This window comes from Haliaeetus albicilla, chromosome 1 (assembly GCF_947461875.1).
Source record: "Haliaeetus albicilla chromosome 1, bHalAlb1.1, whole genome shotgun sequence".
NCBI classification, from domain to species: Eukaryota; Metazoa; Chordata; class Aves; order Accipitriformes; family Accipitridae; genus Haliaeetus; species Haliaeetus albicilla.
Window position 1 is genome coordinate 55,793,128 of NC_091483.1, and position 25,754 is coordinate 55,818,881.

The window sequence follows — 25,754 nt, forward strand, 5'->3', positions numbered from 1 at the left end:
GATGGCTTGGCCACAAATAATAATGTGGAGAATATATATAGTGTTACATAAATCTTTAATGTGTTAGATGAAGCTAGGCTGTTGGAGAGAATTTGGAGCCAGACCAATTAAAGTTAGGAGCTAGGCACTTTTTAAAACTTGAAGATGAACATGCCAGTAGGGGAGCAAAAATTAATTAAAAAATAACTAAAAAAAAAAAAAGTAACTTCAGATCAAGACAGCACCTGGGGGTGAGGGGACAGTACTGTTTTAGCTAGATGTATGGGTTTCATTGAGAAGTAACTGACTTGTGATTTTAAAAAGTAACTAAATGGTTTCTCTGGCTGTGAATTCACTTACCATACTCAGTGAGTAACAAAGTAGTTTCCTTTCACTGATTTAATTAAGAGTTCTCTGCTTGCAAAATTTCAATACTGCAGTTTCCAAAGTTACAGAAAGAGCTTATCAGCAAATGCTTAAAATAAATGATTCAAGTAGCGAGTGTAACCACAGGAAGGAAGATCATCCTTTTAGTAAGTAAATTAAATTAAAACACTTTAAAAAAAAAAAAATCTTCTAAGTCTTTTGTAGTAATATATAGTTTTAAAGGAAAAAGGGCTCAGACACAATTTATTGTAGCTTAAAATACTCTTCCTCAGCTGAGCAAGGATGACTGTAAGGCATGATACCAGCCTTTCCCAAATGTGGAACAAACTATACCAGTGAAAAAGATTAGTGATAAACTCAGTTACCTTCTATTTTGTCAGGCTGCATGTAAATATAGATGGTTAGAATTCAAGCAGAGAGTTTAACATGGTGCCACCAAGTCACCAAGCTGTTGTTAACTGGTTACACTGCTAACTTACTAAACTGTAGTCAGTCTCACGTTTAAGTCAAAACTAGCAAGAATATTTAAGCCTGTGGCCAACACCAATGATTTTATTCCATCATGGAGAAACTAAACTCAGACTAGCACTGTACGCTTTTCTAAGTCTTGCCAAGGTGCTTTCAAAAGCTTGTCTGAAGTCTAGAATTTAGCACACCGCATTTCTTCAGCACAGCCTTTCTCCTATGCTGCTCTGACGCGGAGGCAAGAACGCGGGTGCTGCCCAGCAATTGGGCTGCAGGAGGCACGGCAGCATCACTTCTCTGGTCCCTTACTTGCAGCTCGGAGGACAGAAACAAGTGCTCTAGTTCTGCTGCATTCACCTGAGCCACCCTGCTGAGGTGCAGTAGCCACCAGAGGATGGTGCTGGTGAATACTGGAGAGGAGCCAATGGGTGGTACGTTTTTCCAGGGGTGCAGTTGTTTGCACAGCACACACATGTCTGTCTACATCCTGATCTCTGCTGCCTGCCATATGTTGACATTTCTGCTTTACACAATGCATGCAAACTGCTCTTTGGTTAATTCAATAGTAGGTTGGTTTGGGTTTTTTGTTTTGTTTTGTTTTCATTTCACTTGTAAAAGACAAATGTAGACCTATTATTTCCATCATTCTCTGAATTTCAGGAAGCCAGGAAAATAAATCTTAAATTATTAATTCAGTGAAAGTTTCCAGACCTTTACTTTATGCTGTTGGATAGATTTTTGTAAGTCATGTGAGATGACTGGGGCCATGACAAAGCAGAGTTAGAAAACAGCATTGAAGGAAAATAAATTTTAAAGCCATACAAATAACTCAAAGGCCTTGATAAACCTGAGACTGGGTTAGAGGGTATTATTTGCTTATGTCACATTTGTTTGGTCGGTGTTACATCAACTACAGTGATATTTACCTTTTAGCAGTTAGGATCTTTAATGCTGAGGAAAAATAATAGAGAGTATTATGAACTTGCAAGGTCTTCATTCTTTCTGATACTAAAAATCTTAAAAGTTATATCAACATCTAATGTACAGAAGTGTCTCAATTAGTATAGAATGGGGGGGGAAGCTAAACTTTCAGAACTAACTTAAAAATAGTTTGCTATCTATTGACATGGATTTCACTTCATCTGAAGACTTGGAGATTATTTCACTTCTCTTTGATTTGTTATCATTCTTTTCTTTAGCTATTTCTGGTTTTAGACACATGCAATGGGTATAATAAACCCAGTGTTTGTTCACCTGTATAATAGTTTCATAGTACCATGCTGGAAACGTGGCATGTTGGGGCATTGTATCAAAGAAGACTTAAGGAACCTGACTTTTACTGTCTTCTTACAGGAAAGTAATTTCTCCATCTTCTCAGGAAATAGTTTTCTGGTTATTTTCCTTCAGCTTATTTAGTAATATACAATGTTTATATAGGGTGGAACATTTCTCGTGTTTCTGCTTTATAGATAAGATTACAATTATTTGTGCAGTTTATCTAAAAGCATAATACAGATAACATGAATTCACCTACAGTAGGCGTTTCCTTATAAGAAAAGGGTAGGGAGGAGTTCTAGTTAAAAGGGAATTCTGATTTGCCAGTGCTCTCTGGAGCTTTTAGTATCTGCTGCAAAATGTCAGTTCTCATAACAGTATTTTGAACAGACATAACATGTAAAATTATATGAATTTATAGGACTCAAAGAAGTGTTTATTTACCAGCTTCTGAAACCTTTCCCCCTTTGCTCTCCTCTTTGCACAGTGAAAGAACATTCAATTGATGAACAAATAGAACTATTTCAGAATATTAAATGCATTTTCCTGAAACCACTTTCTTTTTTGAGATATTTTTTATTTAGGCATACTGGAAGTATACATAAATGGCAGTGTTTTCTTAGACAATTAAGTGAGTTTCTTTGGATTATAGAAAGTGAAAATAGTCTGACTTGTGAATTGGTACCTATATTATTTCAGTTTATACTTCCAGAGTGAGCAAATGCTTTTTGCCTGGGCAATGTTGAATTCAAGTTTTCAGAGGCTGTAATAGTTGCCAGAGATTGTGTCCTTTTGAACACCAAATACAGCTGCACTCATCACAGAAAATGCCAGAAATTGTCTCATATTTTCAAGATTATGATTAGGACAAGTGAAAATAAGCCGCCAGTTTGAATCTTAGACTTGGTACATGAAATCCCAATTTTTATCTGTTTTAACATATAACCTCTCTGTTGCAGCCTTGTAAGTGTTAAATGCCAAGCAATATTGACTTTTAAAATTTTTGTCAACAGCCTTGACAGCATGGGTGTTGTCTCTTACTAAACTACTGAGCAGTTATTTTGTGTTAACTGAGGCACAACCTGTTGAGAGCAGTACTGGCTATCAGTATTGCTGACACCTCCTTTTACATCCCAGACCGGGCAAGGTAACAGCTCTTCCAGCTTACTACTTGACTTAATTTGCTCCATAAAGGCTCTTTGTTTGCTTACTGCAATTTAATGTGAGGTATTAACTCCTTACCTTGAGTACTTTTTTTACTTTCTTCATCAAAGATAACATTTTTGATTCATTTACAATAAAGTGAAAAATAGTTTAAAATTTCTTTAAGTAGCAAGAAATGCTCATTGCATCTTTATATATCTTACTTACTGCTTTGTAGTATGCCCTTAAAGCCGTTACTGTGGCACTCGGCTTACCATAAATCATTGACCCTCAGAGCCAGTACACGGGACTTACTTTTTTTTTTTTTTTCCCCAAACCCCTTGCTGACCACCCCACCCCCTCCTTCCCCTCTCCCCCACTTCCCCTTTTCTTTTTTTACTTTCCAGGATACCCTAGCAAGAGACTATAAGTATTTCTTGTAACTGTATAATTTGGTACTCTCCACAGTGACTAGTAAGAATTACTGTTACATTACTATTACAGTTCATGAGTGTTTTGTTTTCTTAATGCTATAATTCTCACTAAATTATTTTGTCAGGAATATACTGCTCTGTTAAAAGTAAAATTAAATTATGTCTTATGGTACTGGTAGCAATGAAATATTGTAATGATTAAACTCTAGTAATATTGCATCTTTTCTGTACCTTACAAAGTTATTTCAAATGTAAAGCAAGTTATTATTGACATAGGTTTTCTCGCTGTTTTTCATTGTAGTTCAGGAAAAGCGCAGACTGGAAATGACTTCAACAATTGTCTCTGCCTTTGTGAAGGCATTTTAAAATTCATTCTTGTAGCTTACAATAACTGCCTTATATGAACATGAATATGCTTGTTAATTCAGATGGGAATGGCTTTCCTTCTAAGTTACACTTGGCACCCACTGCCAGCTATCTCTGTTGAGCTGTAGGCCCTGCTGTTTGGGAGAGGTGTTTGACATTTTCTGTTTGTCAGTCTTTAACGTTATTGCTATTAAGCTACCAAATTAATTTTAGATCTGTATTCTTCTATTTTGTGAGTACACTTCACATCTTCAGAAATGGTTGTACGTTAAAAATAATGCAAATATTCACATTAAAAGTTGTTTCTTTGTTCTGTGATTTAACTGAGAAAGAAGGAATCTATCATTGATAACAGTCAATTGCACTGTGACATTCACGTTTCTTTTTATTTTTTTTCTTTACAGGAAAAGCTCTTGTCCAGATCTCTTCAAAGAGGTGAAGATCTTCAGTTTGATCAGGTAGGAAACATGTAGTTGAAGGCAGTTTTTATTGGATTAAGGTGGCCTCTGTTTTTGCAGAATAGTGGTTCCACTGTTGAAATGACATGGAACATCCACGTCTGAATCAGTGTCACAAGATTTAGACCTTGAATGTTAGTTAGACTTTATCTTCCATTGTAGAATATGATAGTAAGAAACTACTAGAATAGAATAATTATTTGAAGGTAGCAGTGAAAGATGCTGGAGGAAAGATGCTGAAATATGGTAGGGGATGAGAAGACTTTATTTATATTCCTGTTAACAAGCTTTGTGTAACCTCAGCCTATATCACTTATTGTTTCTGTGTTTGGGGTTCTGTTTTTATAAGCAAATAGTGTTAATTTTAGTAACACAGCTTTACTGAGGGCTTTTTAGTTCTATGGCAGAAGGCACAAGATAGATTTTAAATGCTACTTTGTCCTTTACTGAGTGTATAGTCACATTGTGAGGCTATTCTGTTTCACTTGCTATAAGTGAACTGTACATGGAATAACTCTCTGTTCAATTTATTCATGTTTATTGTCTGTATTTCTAATTCTTTCATAGTATAGGCATGTTTTTGTCCCGTAACTACTTCCTTGAAATGGAGAGGCAGCATTCGGATGAAGCCCCATTATGTGCCTGTTCCTGTTCTTAACTGTTACCGAACAGCATCTTACTGCATGAAGTTTAGTGTTCTGTCCATATCTCTGTATCTGGATTTTTGTTTAATGCTTTGCATTACTCCTTGGATATAGGTATTAGACATTGCAGTGAAATCTGTGGACCTGCCCCTACTTTTCAGTTAATGCCATCCATGCACCTCTTCTCCCTCCTCCCAAAAGAGAAACAAATAATAGCATGTAATATTTGATGTATAATTTCCTTTTCAAAGAAAAACAAAAACAAAACCACCACCAAAAACCTCACGTAGCCTTTTAATGTTTTCTAATCTAACCTGCTGTAAGGCCATTATCTCCTAAATGAAAGTTTACTCATAAGCAAGGAAAATGGGTGAGGGGGGTTAGGGCATAAATTCTTTGGTAGCTACAGTATTTTATTGTAAAGCTGACCAAAAGCTAAATAATATGCATGATGGGGATGAACTAAGGAAATCTGTAAATCAGTAATATTACTAATTTTTCTACTAACTCCCACCTTACCACATTTTTCCTCAAGGATGTTTTTTATAAATCAGTAGTAGTTGTGTATTAAACTACATGAGGTTCTAAAAATATGCTGAGTGAAGAAAAGTAAAAAATAAAACATATAACTTTTGAAATCTTGTAATATACAAATAAACTTGTTTTCCTGAAAATGTAGTACTCTTAAAATAATTTGATTTGATTGTGTATGTGTATATGTGTGTGTGAGTTCTTATTTTGTTCTTTTTCTATTGGTAATCTACTTTGGATCCACTGAGATCTGAATTTTAATGGTACTGAATAACTACTTTAGAAAGTCAGAGCAGAATGTCTCCCTTCTGGTGACAGAGATTGTGAATTTTGATAGGGAATTTTGAACGTTGTTTGGCAAAAGGGATTAAGATTGCTTCTCTCTGTTCATTGCTGGGTGTATGAAACCCATATTAAGATCAATTCTCCGCGAGTGCAGAAGACTGCAGAGGAAAAAGAGACTGACAAAGTACGGGAGAGAGGAGGATCCAGAGTACACGGCCATAGCATCTAGCAGAGAAGCTAGAGCTGTTGCTGGGCCAACCTTGTTCACCCAGAGATCTTTATGGAGTTAGGAATTTGAGTCTAAAAAGTGGCTTTAGCTGTACTGATACGGTGTCTGAGCTAGTAAGTGTTACACTTTGTGAATAAAAAGAGCATGACTGAAACACAGGAGGGGCTCTGGGAGTAAGAAGGTATCTAGTTAACACGCATTCTCTCAGCTCTAAGAGGGATGGAGGAGGAAGGTGTGTAGCATTGCCTGTCTCTATCATGAAAAAGAATAACAGCTGTTTAATGGGATTGTAAGCTGTTTCTGTTGGAAGCGTAACCAGATCAAGAGGGCTGCTATTATATCTGAGTGTGCAAAATCAAGAGTTTCTAATTTTCAAATAGTACAATTCTTTTATTTGTCACTGAGGTTTTAATTGAAATAAAAATGTAAATTTAGCTAGGAGAGATGAAAATTTGGAAAATGAGAAGGGAATTTTTATGTTGTTACACTTCTAAACTGTTAAAAAATCTTAGCATTTTAGTACCAGTGCTTTCCCTTTATCATTCCCAGTGCATCAAGAAGCTACCGGAGAGGAATTTTTTTTTAGAGCATATATTACATTTCTTAAAATATTTTTGCTTGTACAGCTTGAAACTGAAATAGCTTGTGTTTTTCATCTTTTGTTTGTTGTAGGAATCATACTTGGCAATTTCCGACTCTTGTCCTAAGATACCAAAACGTTATGATCACGCAGAAGCATATCTTGGCCATCTCAGTGACTGAGAGCAGATGTGTCTCTCGGGTTCAGGCTTGTTCATTATTAGGCACAACTTGAGCAATGTTCTCAGGATCAGGATTTTGGCCATAGCTGGAATTTGGCCTCTAGCGTCTTATTATAATTTTGCATATCTCTCTTCTTACCTCTCAATATACTGTTGGGTATGTTAAGTGCAGCAATTAGCAATGTGCTACGGCCTTTTAAGACTGGAGCATGCTTTGCTGTTTCATTGTGAGGAATGTAAGTATACGTCATGATGACTATCGCAGCCCTGTTCTCTTGGGCATTACAGGATCTCTTTGTCTGGATCGCTGTTTTCAACCTAGGCATAATTTAATGCTAAACTAAAATGGGTTTCTTACAATTTTTATACCAGGTGAACTTGAATTTAGTATCAAAGCAGTATGGTAATTATATTAAATAAGAACAATAAGCATGTAGCTCATGTTCTACTTAGCAGCTATGTAATATGAACAAAGATTTCACCTTCCTGATAATTCCAATGCCTTTTCATTAGAATGATATGGATGCAGAACTTGACAGGAAATAAATAATCATAATGTAAAACTGATTTTTCGTTTCCAGAGAAAAATGCTTTATAATGCCAGTCGTTTCTGGGTTTAGCACTTAACCAATGACAAATTTTTTAATGCATGTGATACAGCTTGTTTCTGTGGAAGATGATGTAAATTGCCTAACTGCTGGAACATTTATGAATGATAGTAGTATTAATATACTCTGTAAATTTGCAGGAAAACCTCAGGAAAAGGTTTAGTAAAGCTTAAAATGCAGCTTTCCTTTTTCTTCTACTAATAAACCCATCATTTCAGAAGGAGGGCAGAGAAGTAGAAGTGCTTTGTGGGGTCATTTTACATTGACAGCACAGCGTAATTTAAGTGTTCACTTAATCTGTTCCTGTCTTCTTGTGTGTGTAGTTGCTGTATGAACATAGCTCTGTGCAACCTATTAGATATATCATTATTTTTAAAGAAAGAGAAATTGTTATTTTTAGAGAAAGATATTGAAGTATTTCCCCAGTGTTTAGGTTGTTTGGGGTATGGGTATTGACAGTAAATTCTGAAGGCAAAACAGGTTTTGGATTGCTGTGGTTGGTGATAGATCCCTTCTTCATCAAGTTTAGCTTTAGCTTTCATTCTAAGGATTACCAGTTACATTGATGATTTTATGCTGAGTCTAATACTTTCAGTTTAGTAACTCATGAGAATGGTTCTTTCTGAATCTTTTTTTTTTTTTAAATTCCAAAATATATTAATGGTTTTAACTTGTGATTTCTGCTCATGGCTGGAGTGAGTTCAACAGAGGTGGTTGAGTACCCCAGGCTGATGCAAGCAACAGGCATTTCTTGCCCATGAAGTCTCAGTGAAAATTTTTTGAAGCTTTATCAATACAAATGGGTCTTTTGAGTTCCTTTTTTGGATGCTTTCTCTCACTGAAGGATGATGGTTTTAATAGTAGCCCACAAGTATCTCAAATTTCCTCATAATTTTTCTTTCCTCTTGTCTTCTCCATCTTGTTTTTTTCCAAGGAAATTTGTCAGACCTCTGCCACATCAGAAAATTCTCTTGAGCAACATCTTAATTTGTATGCATTCCTCTTCATCACGCACTGCTTCATTTCAGATCACAATCTAACTTCAAAGTGGTAAAACTGAGCTGGTTTTTACTGTCCACTTCTAGAAGTCGAATGTAGGTTGGTTAGTTGACTGGCTATTTATTCTTTTATGGATATCAGTGCACAAGGAACAGGCTTACAACATGCTTGGTTTCCAAAGCATGTCATGAAGATTTCAACATATATTAGTGTAAGAATGAAGGTATTCTAAAAATTTAGCCTTTGTTCTGAGATGCAAGGCATTATAGCAAGCCTACAGAGTATTTCTAGCTTTTGTTTCTTTTCTGTGTTAAAAAGGCTTTGTATGCTTTTGTGTTGCCTGCAATAACTGCCTTCATCTTTTTGTGCAATTAGCTCAATGTGCGTGCTCCTCCTCCAGCAGGCATGCCTGGTTTTTACATTGAATCCCTTTTTAGTGAGTGTCCTATTGAGAGACAAGAGTAGTAAGAGAAAAAGTAATCTCATCATTCTAGTAAAAATTTCTTAATGAAACCTACTTCCTGTTCAGATTTGGAATATATGTAGTTTGTATTGTATACTGGAATTTAAAATTTTATGAACTTACAGAATAAGAATATGATTTTACTTATTTTGAGGAAGTTTCTCCTCTTGTTTATATAATTAAAGGATTTTTCAGAGAGTCAAGAATGCTACTTAATTATTGTGATTTGAATAGCTGACTGGTTAACAAGCTGAGTAGAGTATTCAGATGGTTGAAAGAGATCCTCCTGAGGTTTCCATATGGTTCACCTGCCCCCATCCCTTCCCCAAACCTGAAAAACCAAGATGCTTCAAATGAGGACAAAGAGGTAATGGCATTGATGTTATCTTGGTTTTCCGGAATAACGAATAATAGATAAGTTATAGCATGAGGATGGCTTCCATTGAAACCTCTTATTTGAAAGATGCAAGAGGTAATTAATACATGGTATCAGTGACAAATGTGGTAGGTAACTCTCCTTTTCCAGCCAGTGTTTTGGGGATGGGCTTGCTCCCTGCTGCCTCCTCGCAGGGAGTTTATAGCTGTTTTATGCTGTCTTTCTCCAGTCATTCTTCCCCTCTCCAAGCTTGAGCACTGACGAGTTCTGTTTAAGTTAAAGGAAGCCTAGAGAATTTAAGTTTCATACCATGTTAAAGTCTTCCTTCTATAATGGTTTCTATTGCCACTGTTGCACAGAGAACTTTACAGCTCATGCGGGTTTTCTAGAAGACAGCACTAGATAGGGGAGTTATGCTGAAAGTAAGTAAATGTAGCTTGAGATCTAGACCAGTCAAATGTATTAAAAGTAGAATAGAATATCTAAAAGGGTCTTATTTTTGTTTGTCTAATAACCAAAGAAGCATGTTTTTGAAGGTTACATACTGCCTCAGTTCAGGAGGGTAACCTCTTATCTGTCATTTGTAATGTAAAGGTACATATACTTCAGAGATACATGTGGCAACATTCAAGGGCATCCTAAAATCTCTGCTGTTTTCTCAATGGCTTTATATGGATTATCTGTATAAATTTAGGATTCTGTGATCCCTGTGAGCTTCAGAACACTTTGCTTAAATTTATCATCGTAATTGACTTAGTGTGTCATATTTACAGTAATTGTCCTAGGTGAAAATGATACATTAAGTTGCCACTTTGTAAAATTATATGACACATGGTTTTTAACATTAAAAACCATTTGAAAGAATGATTATAATGCTAAGATTTTTAGATTGCTTTATCATGCTAAATTACTTTTCTTACTTTTTTTTCAGTTGATAAGCTCTATGAGCTCAGTAGCAGAGCACTGTCTCCCCTCCTTATTACGCACCTTGTTTGACTGGTACAGGCGTCAAAATGGAACAGAAGATGAATCTTACGAATATAGACCTCGGTCTAGCACAAAATCGAAGGGGTAAGAGTTTTCATTGCAAAAGTCTGTTTAATTTTTGTGTGCTTTCTTGTAAGAAAATGCATGCTTTGTAATTTTTTGACAAGTATTTTGTATTTGGATCTGTCATTACCTAAGTCTTTGAGAAAGAGCATGGGCTTATTTGAGGTAGTGTATTTAACTTGCGTAGATGATACGCAAGAAGTGACTTAATGATTTTGGGGTTGATTTATAGAAGGAAGTTGGATGCTGATAATTCCAAGCTAGTTTGTCCCTTTTTGAATTGTTTTGGTTGTTAGCAGGCCCTTTTAGGAGGGGGCAAGATGTCAGTGCTGCACTAAACCCCAAAGTCTTTCTAACCATCCATTTTATACATGTGCAACAATGATTGCATGAAAGACATGTATACCCCTTCTCTGCAATATTTATATTCAGTCTGGTGTATGATACGTGTGTTCTTGATTTCTTATTTTAGAGATGACCAACAACGTGAAAGAGATTATCTACTTGAAAGGAGGGACTTAGCTGTAGATTTCATTTTTTGTTTAGTTTTAATAGAGGTTCTAAAACAGGTAAGCTCTTTTGCATTGGCAAACTTCTTTTAATCTTTTGCTTTTAACGTCAGTTTTGATCGTCTCCTTTAAATGTTTATATTAAAAACTGGAGCATATATATGATGAGCATATGCAAGGCTGTAAATATACTCTCAGTTGCATAAAGCCTTTCGCCTCTCCTGTCTTTTCTTTATATGCCTGCCTTATCTTATTCACATGTCTTGGACCCACTAAGTCAAAGCTGCTGATGTACTGCAAAAAGCAAAACTGTAAAAAATAATATTTTATTTATATTCAGTACCTTTTGTCTGCTTAAACATTTTTAAAATACAGAGTGAAATCATTGAATGACAACATTCAAATGTCACTTTTTAAAAAAATTAGAAAGGGTATGTAATTTTGCTTGGCCTTATAGTGTAGTGCTAGATGATGTCATGCACAATTTCTGTTAATATAAAATTTGCATTGGTGTATGGACAAAAGGATAGAGTTTGGCTTCAAGTAGCAGCATTTTTTTCCTCACATTTTTTGAGAGAAGAAAAAGATTACTGTAAGAAACAGTTGAAACATGAAGCAGAATTGACCAAATTTCACGTTTCAAATACTTAAGTAGTTTATGTCTTTTATGTATAAGTACATGAAAATTAAATGGCTTTCTGTACTAAGTAAAGCAAGGACTGTGGTTTAGTTTGCAAATAATTTGTAGGTGATTTCTGTTTATGTGGTTATGTATGGCATGTTTGTGATATAGGGAAAAATGAAAACAGTAAAACAAAAAAGCTGCCTATCCTTCTTTGAGACACCGACCAATCATCCAAAGTGATATTCCTATACTGCATGCGCAGAGATGCAGAGAACAATATTAAAACCATCAAACTGTCATGTGTTAGCGTTTTACAGAAAATCTTTAGTTTGTGCTCTGTCCCTGCCTAAATTTTCTATTGGTGTGAAAGAAAAAGGGAAATGGAATTGCTTGTTTAGGATTGCAGGGTTGTATGGGTAGCTTCTGTATTTTGAACTGGTATTAGTTTTTCTGTTAAGTAGAGTACATGTTGCCAGTGATTCAGATGTCAGGAGAGGTGCCAAAGTTTTGGTCTTGAAGAGAGTCTGTGGTGATTCCTGTAATGCTTGGTGAGCCTCTCATGCTTGTACTCCAGACAAGATAGGTATTTTTCTGATAAGGATATTTTCCTCTGCTAAAGACCTGCAATGGGCCACTAAACATAGATACGCCACTTAAGAGACTCTTTTGGTCAATTTAATATTAAAAGTTACCTAAAGGAGCGTTTGTATGTTCTGCCTGTAACATGACTCTGCAATTAGGCAAAGCGCCGAAAGGATGGCTTTTTATCAATAAACATATTTACATTCACATTACATCCATCTTCCTGTCTTCCTGGGAGCCCTGTCATTGTTTAATTCTTAAAAACTGGTTTTAGAGGATGCAAAGGGTACGATACAGCCCTTTCTGTAATATGCCCAGAGCAACCAGAGAGAGGGTGATAGACATGACCTATGTAAGAACAAAAATCTTTTGCTTAAATGAGTACATATTACTCATTGTATGAATATGCATGTAAATAGCCAGTTCCAGTAACTGGAAGTTCTTGGACAAATAGCTTGCTTGATGAAGAAGAGTATGAAATTCTCAAGCAGCGTGTGCTTCATTTTCTGTAGATGAGACAGTAATCTTTTCTTCTAATGTATTTTAGTGAAAATCGTAATCACTCTTAAGCAGTAGTGTTTAATAGGGTTATTCTAGTCCCTACCTAAACTGCTTTGAAATTTGAAAGATACTATGACTTCATAATTATATATCGTGCTTTTTTTAAGATTACATTTGGTTTTTAAGCAAATGTTCTTTCTTTCTGAGAACAGTGGTGATGTCAAAGAGAACTTCAGTAAAAAAGGGTCTTCTAATCAATGGTTGGTTTTTGTTTCTTACTAAATTGTTATTTATTGTTAGGAAGATTTTTATATGTTTGGGCTGCTTTCATCTGCAGAAAGTCTGAAATGGAGATGATGTCTCTTCTGCATTCTTATTTTTTGGTTTTGTCCTCCTTTATATCGAGATGAATTGCATTTTGAGGTTAAATCTGTGATAGTAACACCACACAAAAAGAAAGAGTGGAAGGATGCATAGTTAACCTAGTCTGATAAATTTTGATGACAAATCCATAGTGTTTACATTACTGTTGTTTATTTATTATGGATTTAATCCCTAAAAGCCAGTATGCAAAATACTTTAAGAGAATGCCAGTACAGGTTGTGTAAATGTTCATATATTGCAGAATTAACTTGATATCATATGTCAACAAAGGATGTGTCCTTTGACACTAGTAGGAGAGATTTCTACAGGGCATCTCACAGTACTGTTTATTTACTTCATTCATACCTACGTGTGTATTTACATGCATAGTTACATACATATAAATGATATCTGCATTTCAGATACCTGTTCATCCAGTGCCAGATCCTTTAGTACATGAAGTTCTAAACTTGGCTTTTAAGCACTTTAAACATAAGGAAGGGTAAGTTTCATTTGTGTACTTTAAAATATTTTGTGTGTATTACCAGCCTGTGCTTGATTGTTGTGATTGTTCTCCTTTGCCTCACATGTAACATGTTGGTGATAATACTGTAAATGAACACTGGTTGATATCTTTAAACTGAAAACATATCTTGAAAGAACACAGATGTGTTCAATATAATGCTAAGTTTATTTTGCTTAGAATATGCAGAATGATTTGCACAGCCAGCCAGAGTAAGAAAAGTCTTGAGTTTCGATAACTAGAGGTAAACTTCTTATGCAGAGTATGTCTCTTATGTTCACTCAATAAAACTACATCACTTTAAATGTTAATCCATGCATTTTATGTTTGACTTTCATTGTTTTTATGGTAACAATCTGCCTTTGCTATGGAACAAACTTTTTGTTTGTAATTGAGAACAGGCTTGGGGTTTAGAAGAACAAAGTTGTATTTAAAACTCCCCCCCCTTTTTTTTCTCTTCAGGTATTCAGGAACCAACACTGGGAATGTGCATATAATTGCAGACTTATATGCAGAAGTGACAGGGGTTCTTGCTCAATCAAAGTAAGTTCAGTCTCTGACTCTTCTGCATTTGGGGAAAAAATCACTCTAGACTTAAAGACTATTTAATATAGCAGCATTTATTAATGACCGCAGTAACTAATCCCTTAAGTGTCAAGTGTAGTTGAGTGTGTTCTGGCATGTCTGTCTCATGTTCCAGCACAATAAATTTGAACAAATCAAGAAATACTCTTTAGTATAATACTGAATTGCTTTGCTGTCAAGTTGTAGGTGCAGGGGAGGGAGGCCTGGTATCGGTCAATAGTGGTTGTTGAGTTATCGAGTATATTCTAATGTGCTGATCATCATAGGCACTCTATAACTAGATATAAAGTATCAGGGTTCATCTTACTTGTGTTTCTTTTACTGTAGGTGCTGTTATCACTAACAGACAAAAGAAATTGGTTCAAAATTATAGACAACATATAAAAGTAACTAAGAATGCAAATAATTGCCATCTATATTGCTTGTTCAGGTTTCAAGCTGTTAGGAAGAAGTTTGTCACTGAATTAAAAGAACTGCGACAAAAAGAGCAGAGTCCTCATGTAGTACAAAGTATCATCAGTTTGATTATGGGAATGAAGTTTTTTCGAGTAAAGATGTATCCTGTGGAGGATTTTGAAGCATCATTTCAGTTCATGCAGGTAAATGAATATTACAGAAAACTGAAATGAGTGTAATTTTGATCAAGTCATGAAGCTACAATGATGCTTGCTGTGATCAGTCGCTCATTCTACTTGTGTGTCGTCCTTCATCCTTTTCTGTTTAGTTTGTAAGTTCTCAGAGGTATGAATCATTTGTTTCTCTGCAGTTCGTGAGTACCTAGCATAATGAGAACTCATTCTCAGTTGTCTCAGTAATGTGGCAAACCTGTAATGTATGAATTTATTCGACTAAATGAAAATGGGTAGCAATCGAATAATTTTCTTTCTTTATGAAAGCAGTGGGTTAAAGAAAAAAGTTACTTGATATATCTTTTTTTAATAGCTGAGATGCCAAGAAACACTTTTGTTTAAAAAACACTACAGTTAATTTTCAGAGACTTAAAAATCTCTTTGTTTGCTGCTCTCGATTGTGGATTAAAAATTGTCCTAATGAATAACTTGCCCATTCCACATTAACTGAAGTTACTGCAACTTATTCATAAATTTCACTAGAGCTATTTAACAGCCATTGACATTGATCTCAATCCTGAAAAAAATGACACATACACAAGTGCTTTAGATTGTGTTCAGAGTGGTAAGTTTGGTGTGCAAACGTGTATGGAATAGTTATTCCTCTGTAAAATTTTCTTTGCGTCAAGGTCATCTTGAAAATGAAAATGAGTATATAAAAAAATTATTTTTTAATCATTCAACAGAGATAAGTTTATTTTTTAAAACTTCAGAATAATCTGAAGAAAAATGTGCATATTTATATTCTTTTATATTCTGAGTACTCTTTATATTCTGAGTAGAAAGTAAATAGCTATCTGGTATTACAAATGTTCTTTCAATTTCTTTTTAATTGCTAGAAAAACAGGATTTAGAGTTTCTAATGTTTTGCAAAGTTGATATTCTCAAGGAATATCAAAATAATTTAAACACATCGCATGTTTTAAATTCAAACTGACAATTAGTGTGATGCTGCTAGTCGTTTTTATGGCATAACGACATTTGTCACCTTTTTTCTAAATATTTTTCTAATGCTTCCTTATTAAGGAATGTGCTCAGTACTTCCTGGAAGTAAAAGATAAAGATATAAAACATGCACTTGCTGGTTTGTTTGTGGAAATTCTTATCCCTGTGGCTGCTGTAAGTATTTTTTTTTTTTCTTCCTTGCTATTCTGATCACTTTCAATTAGGCTATCATTGTTAAAATTGCTTCCATTAATCATCACAATATTACATTTTTACAGATTCAAAAAGACTTATTAAGTAAATTACAAGCACCTACATAATCTTTTGAAGGGAAATGGGTCAGTGTGATTTCTGTATTTGCTAGTTCCCAGTCTTTTTTCAGAACTTCTTAAAACTGTCTATTTTCTAGGCCCTTTTATCACCAGACCACTGTGTAATCTTATGTTTGCTCTAAAAATTTGAAATTTCCTTGGTCTAATACTTGTTCACTCAAGGGTCCCATTGACTTTTCTTTATTAGCTGAAACCTGTTAGGTTCTTTCTAGAATAAACTGAGATATGTAACGTTTTTACAGTCTAATAGGGAGAGTGTGAACTCCTATGCAGGAAGGAAGAATATAGGTTTTAGCTAATTAAAAAAAAATTGTTCGTAGAGGTGAGTGTCCACTAGATGTAATCCTTCAAGTGGAAGAGCAGTCAATCATCTCCCATATGTGTCTTAAATCTAAAGCCAGAAATCTTACTCAGCAGCCATGAACAAGAAAAAACCTCGATATCATCACAGTGTTGGATGTACAGTGCCCATAATGCTGCTTGTGAGAATGCTTTCAGTCAGGACAGGTTCTCCCCCTTCATCCCAGGCTGCTTCGCTCAGTTGTGTAAAGCTTGGTCAACAAGTCAACGGGAAGTTACGGCAGCTCAGTGTACCTCAAGCTGACCATTTACCACAAGCTCAGGAAGTTCCATTGTAGTAGATGGATACTTGCTGTGATGGTTGTCTGAAATGATAGTTGTATTAGCAAATGCTAGGCCACAGTGTGTTCTGTGTGCTGTCCTGAAAAATGGCAGGTCATGGCTCCATGTTATGACTGATTATAGGGCTGTATCTTGCTATATATGGAGAACTGGGAGGTGTAGATCCCGTTTCGTAGAACGGCATCTACTAAGACTAGCAGGCTGGGTGGGGATCCCATCTAAGCAAGCTCGTAGGAAAAAAAAGAGAAATCTCTCTGCACTCTGCATTCTCTTTCAAACGATCTGCCTTGCCCTGAGCCATGGGGAAATGCTTCTCTCCCTTCACTGGTCTCAACCTTGGGCGTATGCGTTTTTTAAAATTAGAAGGGAGACAATCTTTCTTTTTAAGGCATGACCACAAAGAGGTGGTGTTAGTAGTAGCTGTTTATTGACTGAATTCTTGATCTTACCTGGCCATACTTACACTCTTTTAGAGAAGAATTTCTTGTCCTGTTAAAAAGTGAACACATTTGTCATTTTGAACTCCGTAGTTGGTTGGCAGTTGGAGTGGGCAGTGCATAGTGAAAGTACTGAGCATTTAGGTAAACACGAATATTAGTTTGCAAAATCGTAATTTAAATACAGTGAAAACTGCACGTACAGTAATGAGACAGAAACAGCATTTGGGAATTGGGACTATCCAGTGGTAACCATGGAGGCACGCACACTGGCTGTGCAGAGCACGTGTGTTGTTTTGTGGATCGCTTCCTACAAGCATAGCCTGAATCAGCGCTTTAAATGGTTGGTGAGGGGGGCTTGATATTTCCTTCTGACTCATTGAGTCTCTAATTGTTCCATACAAATGGAGCTTCTTAAATAGAAGCGGAGAGCCCCATCCCAGATTGAGATGCAGTTGAGAGGGTTAGTCATTCTCTTGGAAGATGCAAGATGCAAGTTTGAATCTTTTTGAAGCAGACGAAGGAATGAATCTAGATTTTTCTGTAACTTGGATACAGAAAATTGCTTAAGTGAGGAAGGTGTTGGGTTTTGGCATTGTGACCTCTTTACTGTCATTCTCCTGCTTAGTCATTCAGGCATTTTAAAAAATGTGGCCTGATTTGGACCCTGCAGGTATGACGCCTGACAGCATATTTTACAGTGGGGAAGTTAAGGCTGATCTGTAAGCCCAAGGTTATATCCCAAAGCAATGGTGTGGTGCTGGCCACAAATAATTTCTCATGTGGAGCTAGTGGGGTACTGATCAATTTATAGCTTAAGAATAGCAAAAGATAAATAATTTGAGGGTATGTAGGAAGTGATTTAAAACACAGCTACTTTCTCAGTTCTTTCTTTTTGGATTTGTACACAGATTACAGAGATATTACATACTATTTTTTATGCTTCCCCATCATGAATGTTTTCAGAGTGTTCTTAGCAAGGTGGACATGACATATCTTCTAATAACTCTGAATAATAAAAACTAACAAAAAATTACCTTATAGGGGAGTTACAAGTATAGAGGATCTCTTCCAGAAAAGCCAACCCCCTCTCCAACACTCCACCCGCCAATTTGATAAATAAAGCAGAAACAGTATTAAACAGTAGGTTGAGAATAATGTTTAAGTGGATCATCACAGGTATCCAAAGAGAAGCCTAAGAGACTAGCAGAGGTTTTTATAAAGAAGGTAGCTGCCTGGTTTGTGGAAGGAAGGCTGTTCTGTGTGTAAGGACAGAGTGGGTAAAAAAGGTGTAGGGCTCCGTGTTATCTGTTTCATTAATTCTGGAAGCTGAACAAAGACAACTTACGTGGTTAGTTGGCTGGTAACCCTGTGTATCATTTCCTAAGTTTTCAGTTTTCAGAACTGGTGAACTTAAAAGAAAAGGGGAACATTGAAGAGGGCAACAGTGAAAAAGTTATGGATATTATTTTTTTAAATATATGTAATTATGCTTATGAAGAGTTTCAGTGTAGTTTTTATTTGTTAGTTGATGGCAGATACTTTTTCTTCAAGTACAGAATACAGGCCATGTTCTTAAAATAGTGGGTTTTTTAATGGGTTTTGGGTTTGCTTTGTTGTGGGTTTGTTGGCTTGTTTTTAACTGTATGGTTGTAGTGTATGATATGATTTCTTTTGCTTCTGTTTATATTTAAGATAAGTACCCTTAAATACTAACCTAATGTGAGATTTAACTTTTGAATGTTCTTGAATTCATGGACATCTTAATGTATATTTAAATTGCCTTCTGTATAAAATTTTAAACCCATTTATGTGTGTATTTTTTTTAATAGGCTGTTAAAAATGAAGTGAATGTGCCATGTTTGAAAAATTTTGTGGAGATGCTTTATCAGACTACCTTTGAATTGAGTTCAAGAAAGAAGCATTCGCTGGTATTTTAAAGAAATATTTCAACTTCTCCATTTTGCTCATCTTAGACTTTTATGCTAGAACATTATATGAGGAAAAGCTAACAGCTGTATTAATTTAAATCTTAACTCCTCAGTTCAAGTATAATTAAATTCACAGTGTATGGGCATTTGCTCTAATTTTGATTTGTTTCTTTGTGCAAGATACATGCTCTGTTATCTCACTTGTGAGGTTGTCTTGAAATCAATGCTTGTTTCTGTTTATTTTAGTGGGTTTTAGCACAGAGTTATTTAACCTAACGTCTCTTCTAAAAAGAACTTGCATTCAGGGAATCTGTGTATTTAAATTATGTTTAATTAAAAGATAGAAGTGTCAGACAAGACTTTTCCAGCAAAATAGCAGCCTGTTAATAGCCCTGCTCTGCTTGTTTTCTCCTCTCCTCATATGCTTTGTTTTTCTTTTTCCAGTATTTTTTATTATCTCTTTCAGATATAAATATCTGTGGGTTTCTTTTCCCCTAAGACTGCATCTTAGTTTTTCCCCTAAAACTGCATCTTAGCAAGGATTTAAATCGCTTACTAATGCAGAATTTGGTAACTCTTGATGACCATGGCAGCCATGTTTCAAGTTGATTCACTTCACCTTGCTGGAAATGTAGACCTAAATTTTGAATCACAGTTGGCATATTCAGTAAATGCAAGTGAATTTAAAATTATGTTTTTCAGTAAATGCAAGTGAACTTAAAATTATGTATTCTCACTTTCATGTTAGAGATGAGCTTTACTTTCTGGTATTCTGAGCATATAAAGCATATGTCATTGTACATGGTTAAACTCCTTATGCAAGAATAACATAAAGTAGTTGATGTTAGTATTCACAATGTGATTTTATTTATGGAGTCAGAAACATGGTTACATCAAGATTACAGTTTGCCTATTCATCCTCATTCTTTAGTTTTGCTCCATAACAAGATAATCTGCAGTCAGATTTGGTATTAATGACCATTGTGTGTTCCGTTAAAGTATGTAGTGTTTAAACAAATCTTATGTTACTAAAGCAAAGCAAAGTCATGCTAGTCTGCATATTCACAGGCTTCATTAAATTGTGCTTCATTCCTTACTTAAAGTAGACCTTAAGTAGAAGTAACGTATCTGACAACCTAAAGTCTGCCTTGGTCTTTACTGAGCTGATGATGTTTCTCCTGAATATTCTTCTTAAAGGCAGTTCCCTCTCCCAGCATGTAGGACCCCTTGAATTGGATCATGTGGTTGCAGGGAAAGAGCAAATGTTGTATGAAGGGTGAGATCTGCTCTCAGTCTTTGCTTGAGATCAGACCTTGCTAGGAGATGAGCTTCACTGTGGTCCCACTGCCCCAGTCTTACACCATGAGCTCTTACAGCACGTAGGTTATACCCAGGACACTACGCCTGGCATGCGTGTCCTAGTGCAGGGGAAAGGCTGCCGTGCAATGCTAAAACTGTGAGACAAGAACCGACTGTGTGTCTCATTCTCAGTGTACAAAACTTGGGAGGTATGCAAAGAGCAATTTGATCAATTCTTTTTCCCCCCTACTCATAGGCTTTGTATCCATTGATCACCTGCCTGTTGTGTGTCAGTCAGAAACAGTTTTTTTTAAATAACTGGCACGTTTTCCTGCAGAACTGTTTGTCACATCTAAAGGTAAGAATCCTTTTCGATTCAGGAACTGTTGCAAATCAATAGCGTTTATTCCAATATGTTCTCGTCATGCCAAATAAGCAATGAATATTTGGCTGTTTAAAAGGACACTGTGAATTTTGGTTTTGTTTTGTTTTGTTTTTTTTAATTAAATGCCTTAAGTCTCCATTAGTATTAAACTTAGTAGTAAGTATTTGTGATGCTATGTAATGCTGGAAACGGATGTGGCTCACTTGGGGGCTATCGGTTTTATTGAGTAGAATCTGCAGGAGGAGTATCTGCTAATAAACGCTATTTATGCCAGAGAAAGTACAAACTGTGATTCTTCATGTGCAAATTATGTGTGAGAAAATAAGTAGAATGTATAGTAAGTGCAAAATTTCTTTCTCTTCTTCACTTTTTGAAGGAATAGAAAATGAATTGGGAGTCCAGAAAAGAGATAATATCTACAGCCTGTGATATATATTTTCCAAATAAAAATTACAGTGTCCCTTTAAATCATGGCTTCACTTGATAGCATTGTAAACATGAGTAGGTTCATAAAGAGATCGAGTTACTTAGAAATTAGGGATTTGTATTAGTGACTTTCCTGTAGCATTAATTGTTGTACATGCTCTTTCCTTAATTTCGATTAACATAGTTCATGATTTTGCCTAGTGTATTGATTTTGATAATTTTAATAAATTATTTGATCCACCTTCACAATATTCATTCTGGTTAAGTATGAGTGACAATTGCGAAGCTTATTAGTAAAATACGTAAACCAGCATGAAATCAAAAGGAAACAGGTTTAGCTGCTTGGATTGGTTTTTAAGGGTCATTTTGTTTTCATGACATCTTTCACACTTTTCTGTTGCTTGTTGGGTTTTTGTATATTTTTCATCTAACATTGCAGTTCTTTTGCAATATTTGCCTTGATTTTTGTTTTGTTGTTTATTTTGCTTATGGAGGCTGCTTTGGCTTTTGTTTTTAAAGCTTTAAAACAATTCTTACAGTCTAGGAGTTGCGTTTTTCTGGCATAATGTCCATTGCTGATAATGGACGTATTAAAACTATAAATGCCAGTAAGTTTAACTGGTAGTTGCTGAGCATGCATTTTATATTTTACTTAGTTCTGTTAACCACTAACAGCTTAACACGTTTACTGTAAGGCTCTATTCAGCAGAAATCCTACATATGAATTTCTGCAATTCAGAATTTGCAGTTTTATGATGCTGTGCCATCAGTGAGATATTTAGGATATTTTATGGTTTGGTTTAATTTGACCCACTGAATACTATTGTTTTTTTGGGTGCCTACCTTATTCAGAAACTTTGTTGAGTTTAATCTTGAGAAATACACCCTGACTGTCCTAATGTGTCTTATGAATTACTGTGTTCCTTTGTTTCTGAAGCTAATTAAATGCATGCACTCTGTAATAAGTAATCTCATTAATTTATAAATCTGAGTTCACAGCAGTTTAGTCTTAGATTTCCCCTTCCGCATTTTTATTTCCTGATTTCCTAATGACTAAAGTTATTTTATTTGCAGTTACCTAAATATGTAAAATGCAATAAGGATTCCACATCCATTGTCTCCAGTGTCTTTGTTATTTAATAAAGTAATTTTGAGAGTTACTGGAAGATACTTGAGAGTACTGAAAAGGTTTATCCACCCCTACTGTATTAGTTAAAATTAACAAACTAATGTTTGAAAGAACAACAACACTGAGACTGTCGCAGGGATATTCTATGAAAAGTACAGGCCCATTAGTAAGTTGCCAAGAGGTAATGTAGGTCATGGATTTATGGTGCTCATTTTATTCCCTGGTGACTGCCCAGTGCAAATTCTTACCTAGCAATGAACACTGTATGGTCGCACTTTGGTGACAGAAATAAGTAATTTCCCATTTGCTGTGTTGTGAAAGCTCACATCTCTGCAGTTGCCCCATAGTACCTGATGCATAGTATATTCATACCTTGCCTTACCCTGCAGTATTTCTGTGCTACGTTCTACTTGATAATGTTCCTGAGAGCGCGCTGAATCCTAATCCAGTACTAGCAATATTTATTGCCCCTGTAAACTCTTTGTACTGGGTTTCAGTGCACACGACCTTCACTTATCCTCAAAGCAGGCTTATTGTATGGGGAAAACATCCTAGCCTTGCTGAAAGGAGGAAGCTTAGGGGACTGGACTGATGCAAATAGCAGATAAGTGAGTTGTAAGTGTCAGTTTAGACCAGGAGTGTACCAACGGGTGTTTCTTGGTATACGTATAGCTGGCCTTGTCCCACAAAGCGGTTGGGATGCTGTTTCAGCATTGAGCCCAGCAGGGCATTTCTTTACACACTGTAGTGTAAGCAAAATTCTGAATTTATTCAGCAGGCAATAACACTGGGTCAGTATTGTGAAACGTTTTGCTTACTTTTTGACTACTATTTAGATAGACTAATTCTAGCAGGTTTGTCAGAAAGCAGATAGATTCTTGGATGAAGCTGAGTTGTTGTGGTATCCTTACCACCCCTTCTGGGGAGAGGAAGGAACATTTAAGCAAGCTGCTGAAATGAGAGAGGAAAGTGTCTATCATTCTGTACCACTGTTGGGTGGAAAAGAATATATTTTTTTTTCACAGTTTAACTTCAGTGTCTGTTGCCACAAAACCTTGAAAGTTGGAGGAACGTTTTCTGCCGCTGTAGCAAAACCTGTATTTCTACTGAATAGAGTCCTTACTAGACAGCTATCTGTTGTTTTTGTGCTTTTTTTCATCTAACATGCATGTGCCTTCCATTCTCATGTTTGTTATGTTTTGCTGTCTCACATTGCTTTATTTAGATGCCATCTAACAACAGTATCAGAAAACAAATAGAAACACTGCAGGTGAGTTAATATGTTGTTATAACTCAGTGAAACATTGCTTTGTCTCATGTAAATACTTTGTTTGGGTTTTTTATGTTAATTGTTGTGTTTTGTGCTTTCTTTTTTGTAAAATTGCTGTTAGTACTGTTCAGAAGCAGCAGGACTAAGAGTAGCTAATTTCAAAGATCTCTTTTTCTTGCCAGGGAGTAGAGGAAAAAGATCAGAAAATTATCTAATACCAGTTGTTCCTTGGGGGTGAAAATGTGGCTTTATGAGACTGAGTATCAATATCATAGCTGGTTTCCCTCAACAGCAGTGCATGTTTCCACTGGTTCAGATGTATGGTTTTTTCTGTTAATTCATTTCAAAAAGTGTCTTGCATGCGAGCAAACTTGAAAAAGTTTTCACAATAAAAAAATGTGAAACTGATTTACTGTAACAACTTGCAGTGCACTAACTTGAAAGACTTTTACACTGTTGGTTTTGCAGGTTTTAAAAAGTAGAAATTGTTTTAGTTCAGAACAGAAGAAAAGTTTAACATCAGTATTAAAAAGTACTTTCTTCAGTAAGTGACTACATTTGACTAACATGGAAAAAATGCTGTTTTGTTTCTTGCCTTCATTGAGATATGTTTCATTGACTCATCTTAATGTGTCATGTAAGACCACTGTGGATTTGCTCTTACTTTTTTGGTTTTGTAACAGAGATACAGTTCTTGACAGCTTATTCCATAGTCTGCTGATAGAATTTATGTTAAAAGTTTTAGGATTTTAAACAAAACTACATTTGGAAAAAAAAAAATCCCAGGTAGAGCGCTTTAAAATCTAACAGGCATCAGCTAAAAGACTGATATTCAGCCAGGCTGGTGAATTACATAGCCATATATACTGTATTCTAGTCGGAGTAATCTCAAAGAGAAAAGGAGATACTGACATATTAACACCAAGTATACAAGAAGTGTGCCATAAATTAGACCCCAAAAGCCATTTTCTTCTAGCATATTTGTTTAGTTCTGAGTTGTAGGAAGAGATAATGAAAATTTCCAATGCTTAAGAAATTAAAAGTACTGCTGTATTTATTTTGTAACCCTTTTTGAAAGGTGAATGCCTCCTTATACTTTTTTTTTTTTTTTTAACAAAGAAGCAAACTTCGTCATAACTAATCAGGAGTAGCTATATACGTCCTATACAGAGGGAATGTTGTTAACACATTGTAAAATTTCTGCTACCTATACCATTTTTTTTATTAGATGTTTGAAAGCCTATAGTAAATTTTTTGTTTTCTTCTGGACCTGTAAATTAAGCTCCCCTTTGAAATATCAGAAATAAGAAAATTGAAGTATTACTCAGTTCTAGACACTGCATTTCAGATAGACTTTGATAACACGTGTACCAATGAATTCACTAGCCTACTTTCTACATCAAGAACTGTTGGCCTATAGATTAAATGAGGAATAATACCATGGGGTTTTGCTGTTTAAAATCAAAGCTATCACAGTCTCACCCTCTCATACAATTATGAGTGTTTCCTTCTTCCTCACAGTAGCACTGCTGGTAAATTAACTGGACAGTGGGACAGTTACTGTCTAAATACTAACCAGGGACAGGTGTAACTTCTTACTAGTTAGATTTTGTCCAGATCACCTTCCTGAATTTACCCACTGCCTAGTTGCAGGTGTGCTAATTCAGAGGCGATGGCAGGAGCACATTGATGAGTGTGAAGGGAAAGTAGAACAGCACTCTACAACAGTCTGTCACTGATGTAGACTGGGTTAAGTTATTCCCTCTAATTTCTGATAAACAGTCATGCATGTTATTTGTCTGTGAAGTACCACTTTTGCCTCTAGTGATTTTGTGATAGGCTTTTAGCCTTTCTTAAAGTAAGCTGCTGCCAGAACCAATTGTCCTGACCCACCCACGTTAAAGCTATCCAAATTACTCTCCTTTGTATAGTCCATTGCACAGACATGGCCATGAAATTACTTGGATCAATTTACTGGTGTGAGTTGGACTTTCTTACTGCTAGAGTCAATGCAAAGGGAGCAGTGAGATTGGAGAGGAAGGAACCTAGGATGAGACCATCTCTTTTTGAACAGTGTGGTCTTAGATCCACTTACACCCTTTGTGAAATTGCGCTCCCTTTGTCCTGGGAGGGCAAAGTAGTCTGCTATTCTGACTTACTGGCTTGTGGTAGAGGCCACAAAATGTGA

General features: G+C 35.8%; 1 protein-coding gene across 6 annotated transcripts in view; it reads left to right on the top strand.

Moving 5' to 3' along the window:
* Positions 1-25,754, top strand: part of FRYL (FRY like transcription coactivator) — a 147,336-nt gene that overhangs the window by 46,076 nt on the left and 75,506 nt on the right. For 4 of the 6 annotated variants that reach the window (XM_069790553.1, XM_069790581.1, XM_069790562.1 and 1 more), the window contains exons 3-11: positions 4,454-4,507; positions 10,335-10,474; positions 10,926-11,022; positions 13,456-13,535; positions 14,019-14,099; positions 14,572-14,740; positions 15,797-15,889; positions 18,959-19,057; positions 20,613-20,714. In XM_069790553.1, the coding sequence (XP_069646654.1) occupies positions 4,454-4,507; positions 10,335-10,474; positions 10,926-11,022; positions 13,456-13,535; positions 14,019-14,099; positions 14,572-14,740; positions 15,797-15,889; positions 18,959-19,057; positions 20,613-20,714 (915 nt within the window). Of the gene's footprint in view, positions 1-4,453; positions 4,508-10,334; positions 10,475-10,925; positions 11,023-13,455; positions 13,536-14,018; positions 14,100-14,571; positions 14,741-15,796; positions 15,890-18,958; positions 19,058-20,612; positions 20,715-23,521; positions 23,567-25,754 lie in introns of all 6 variants that reach the window. The other 2 variants (XM_069790537.1, XM_069790545.1) reach the window with 1 other exon arrangement.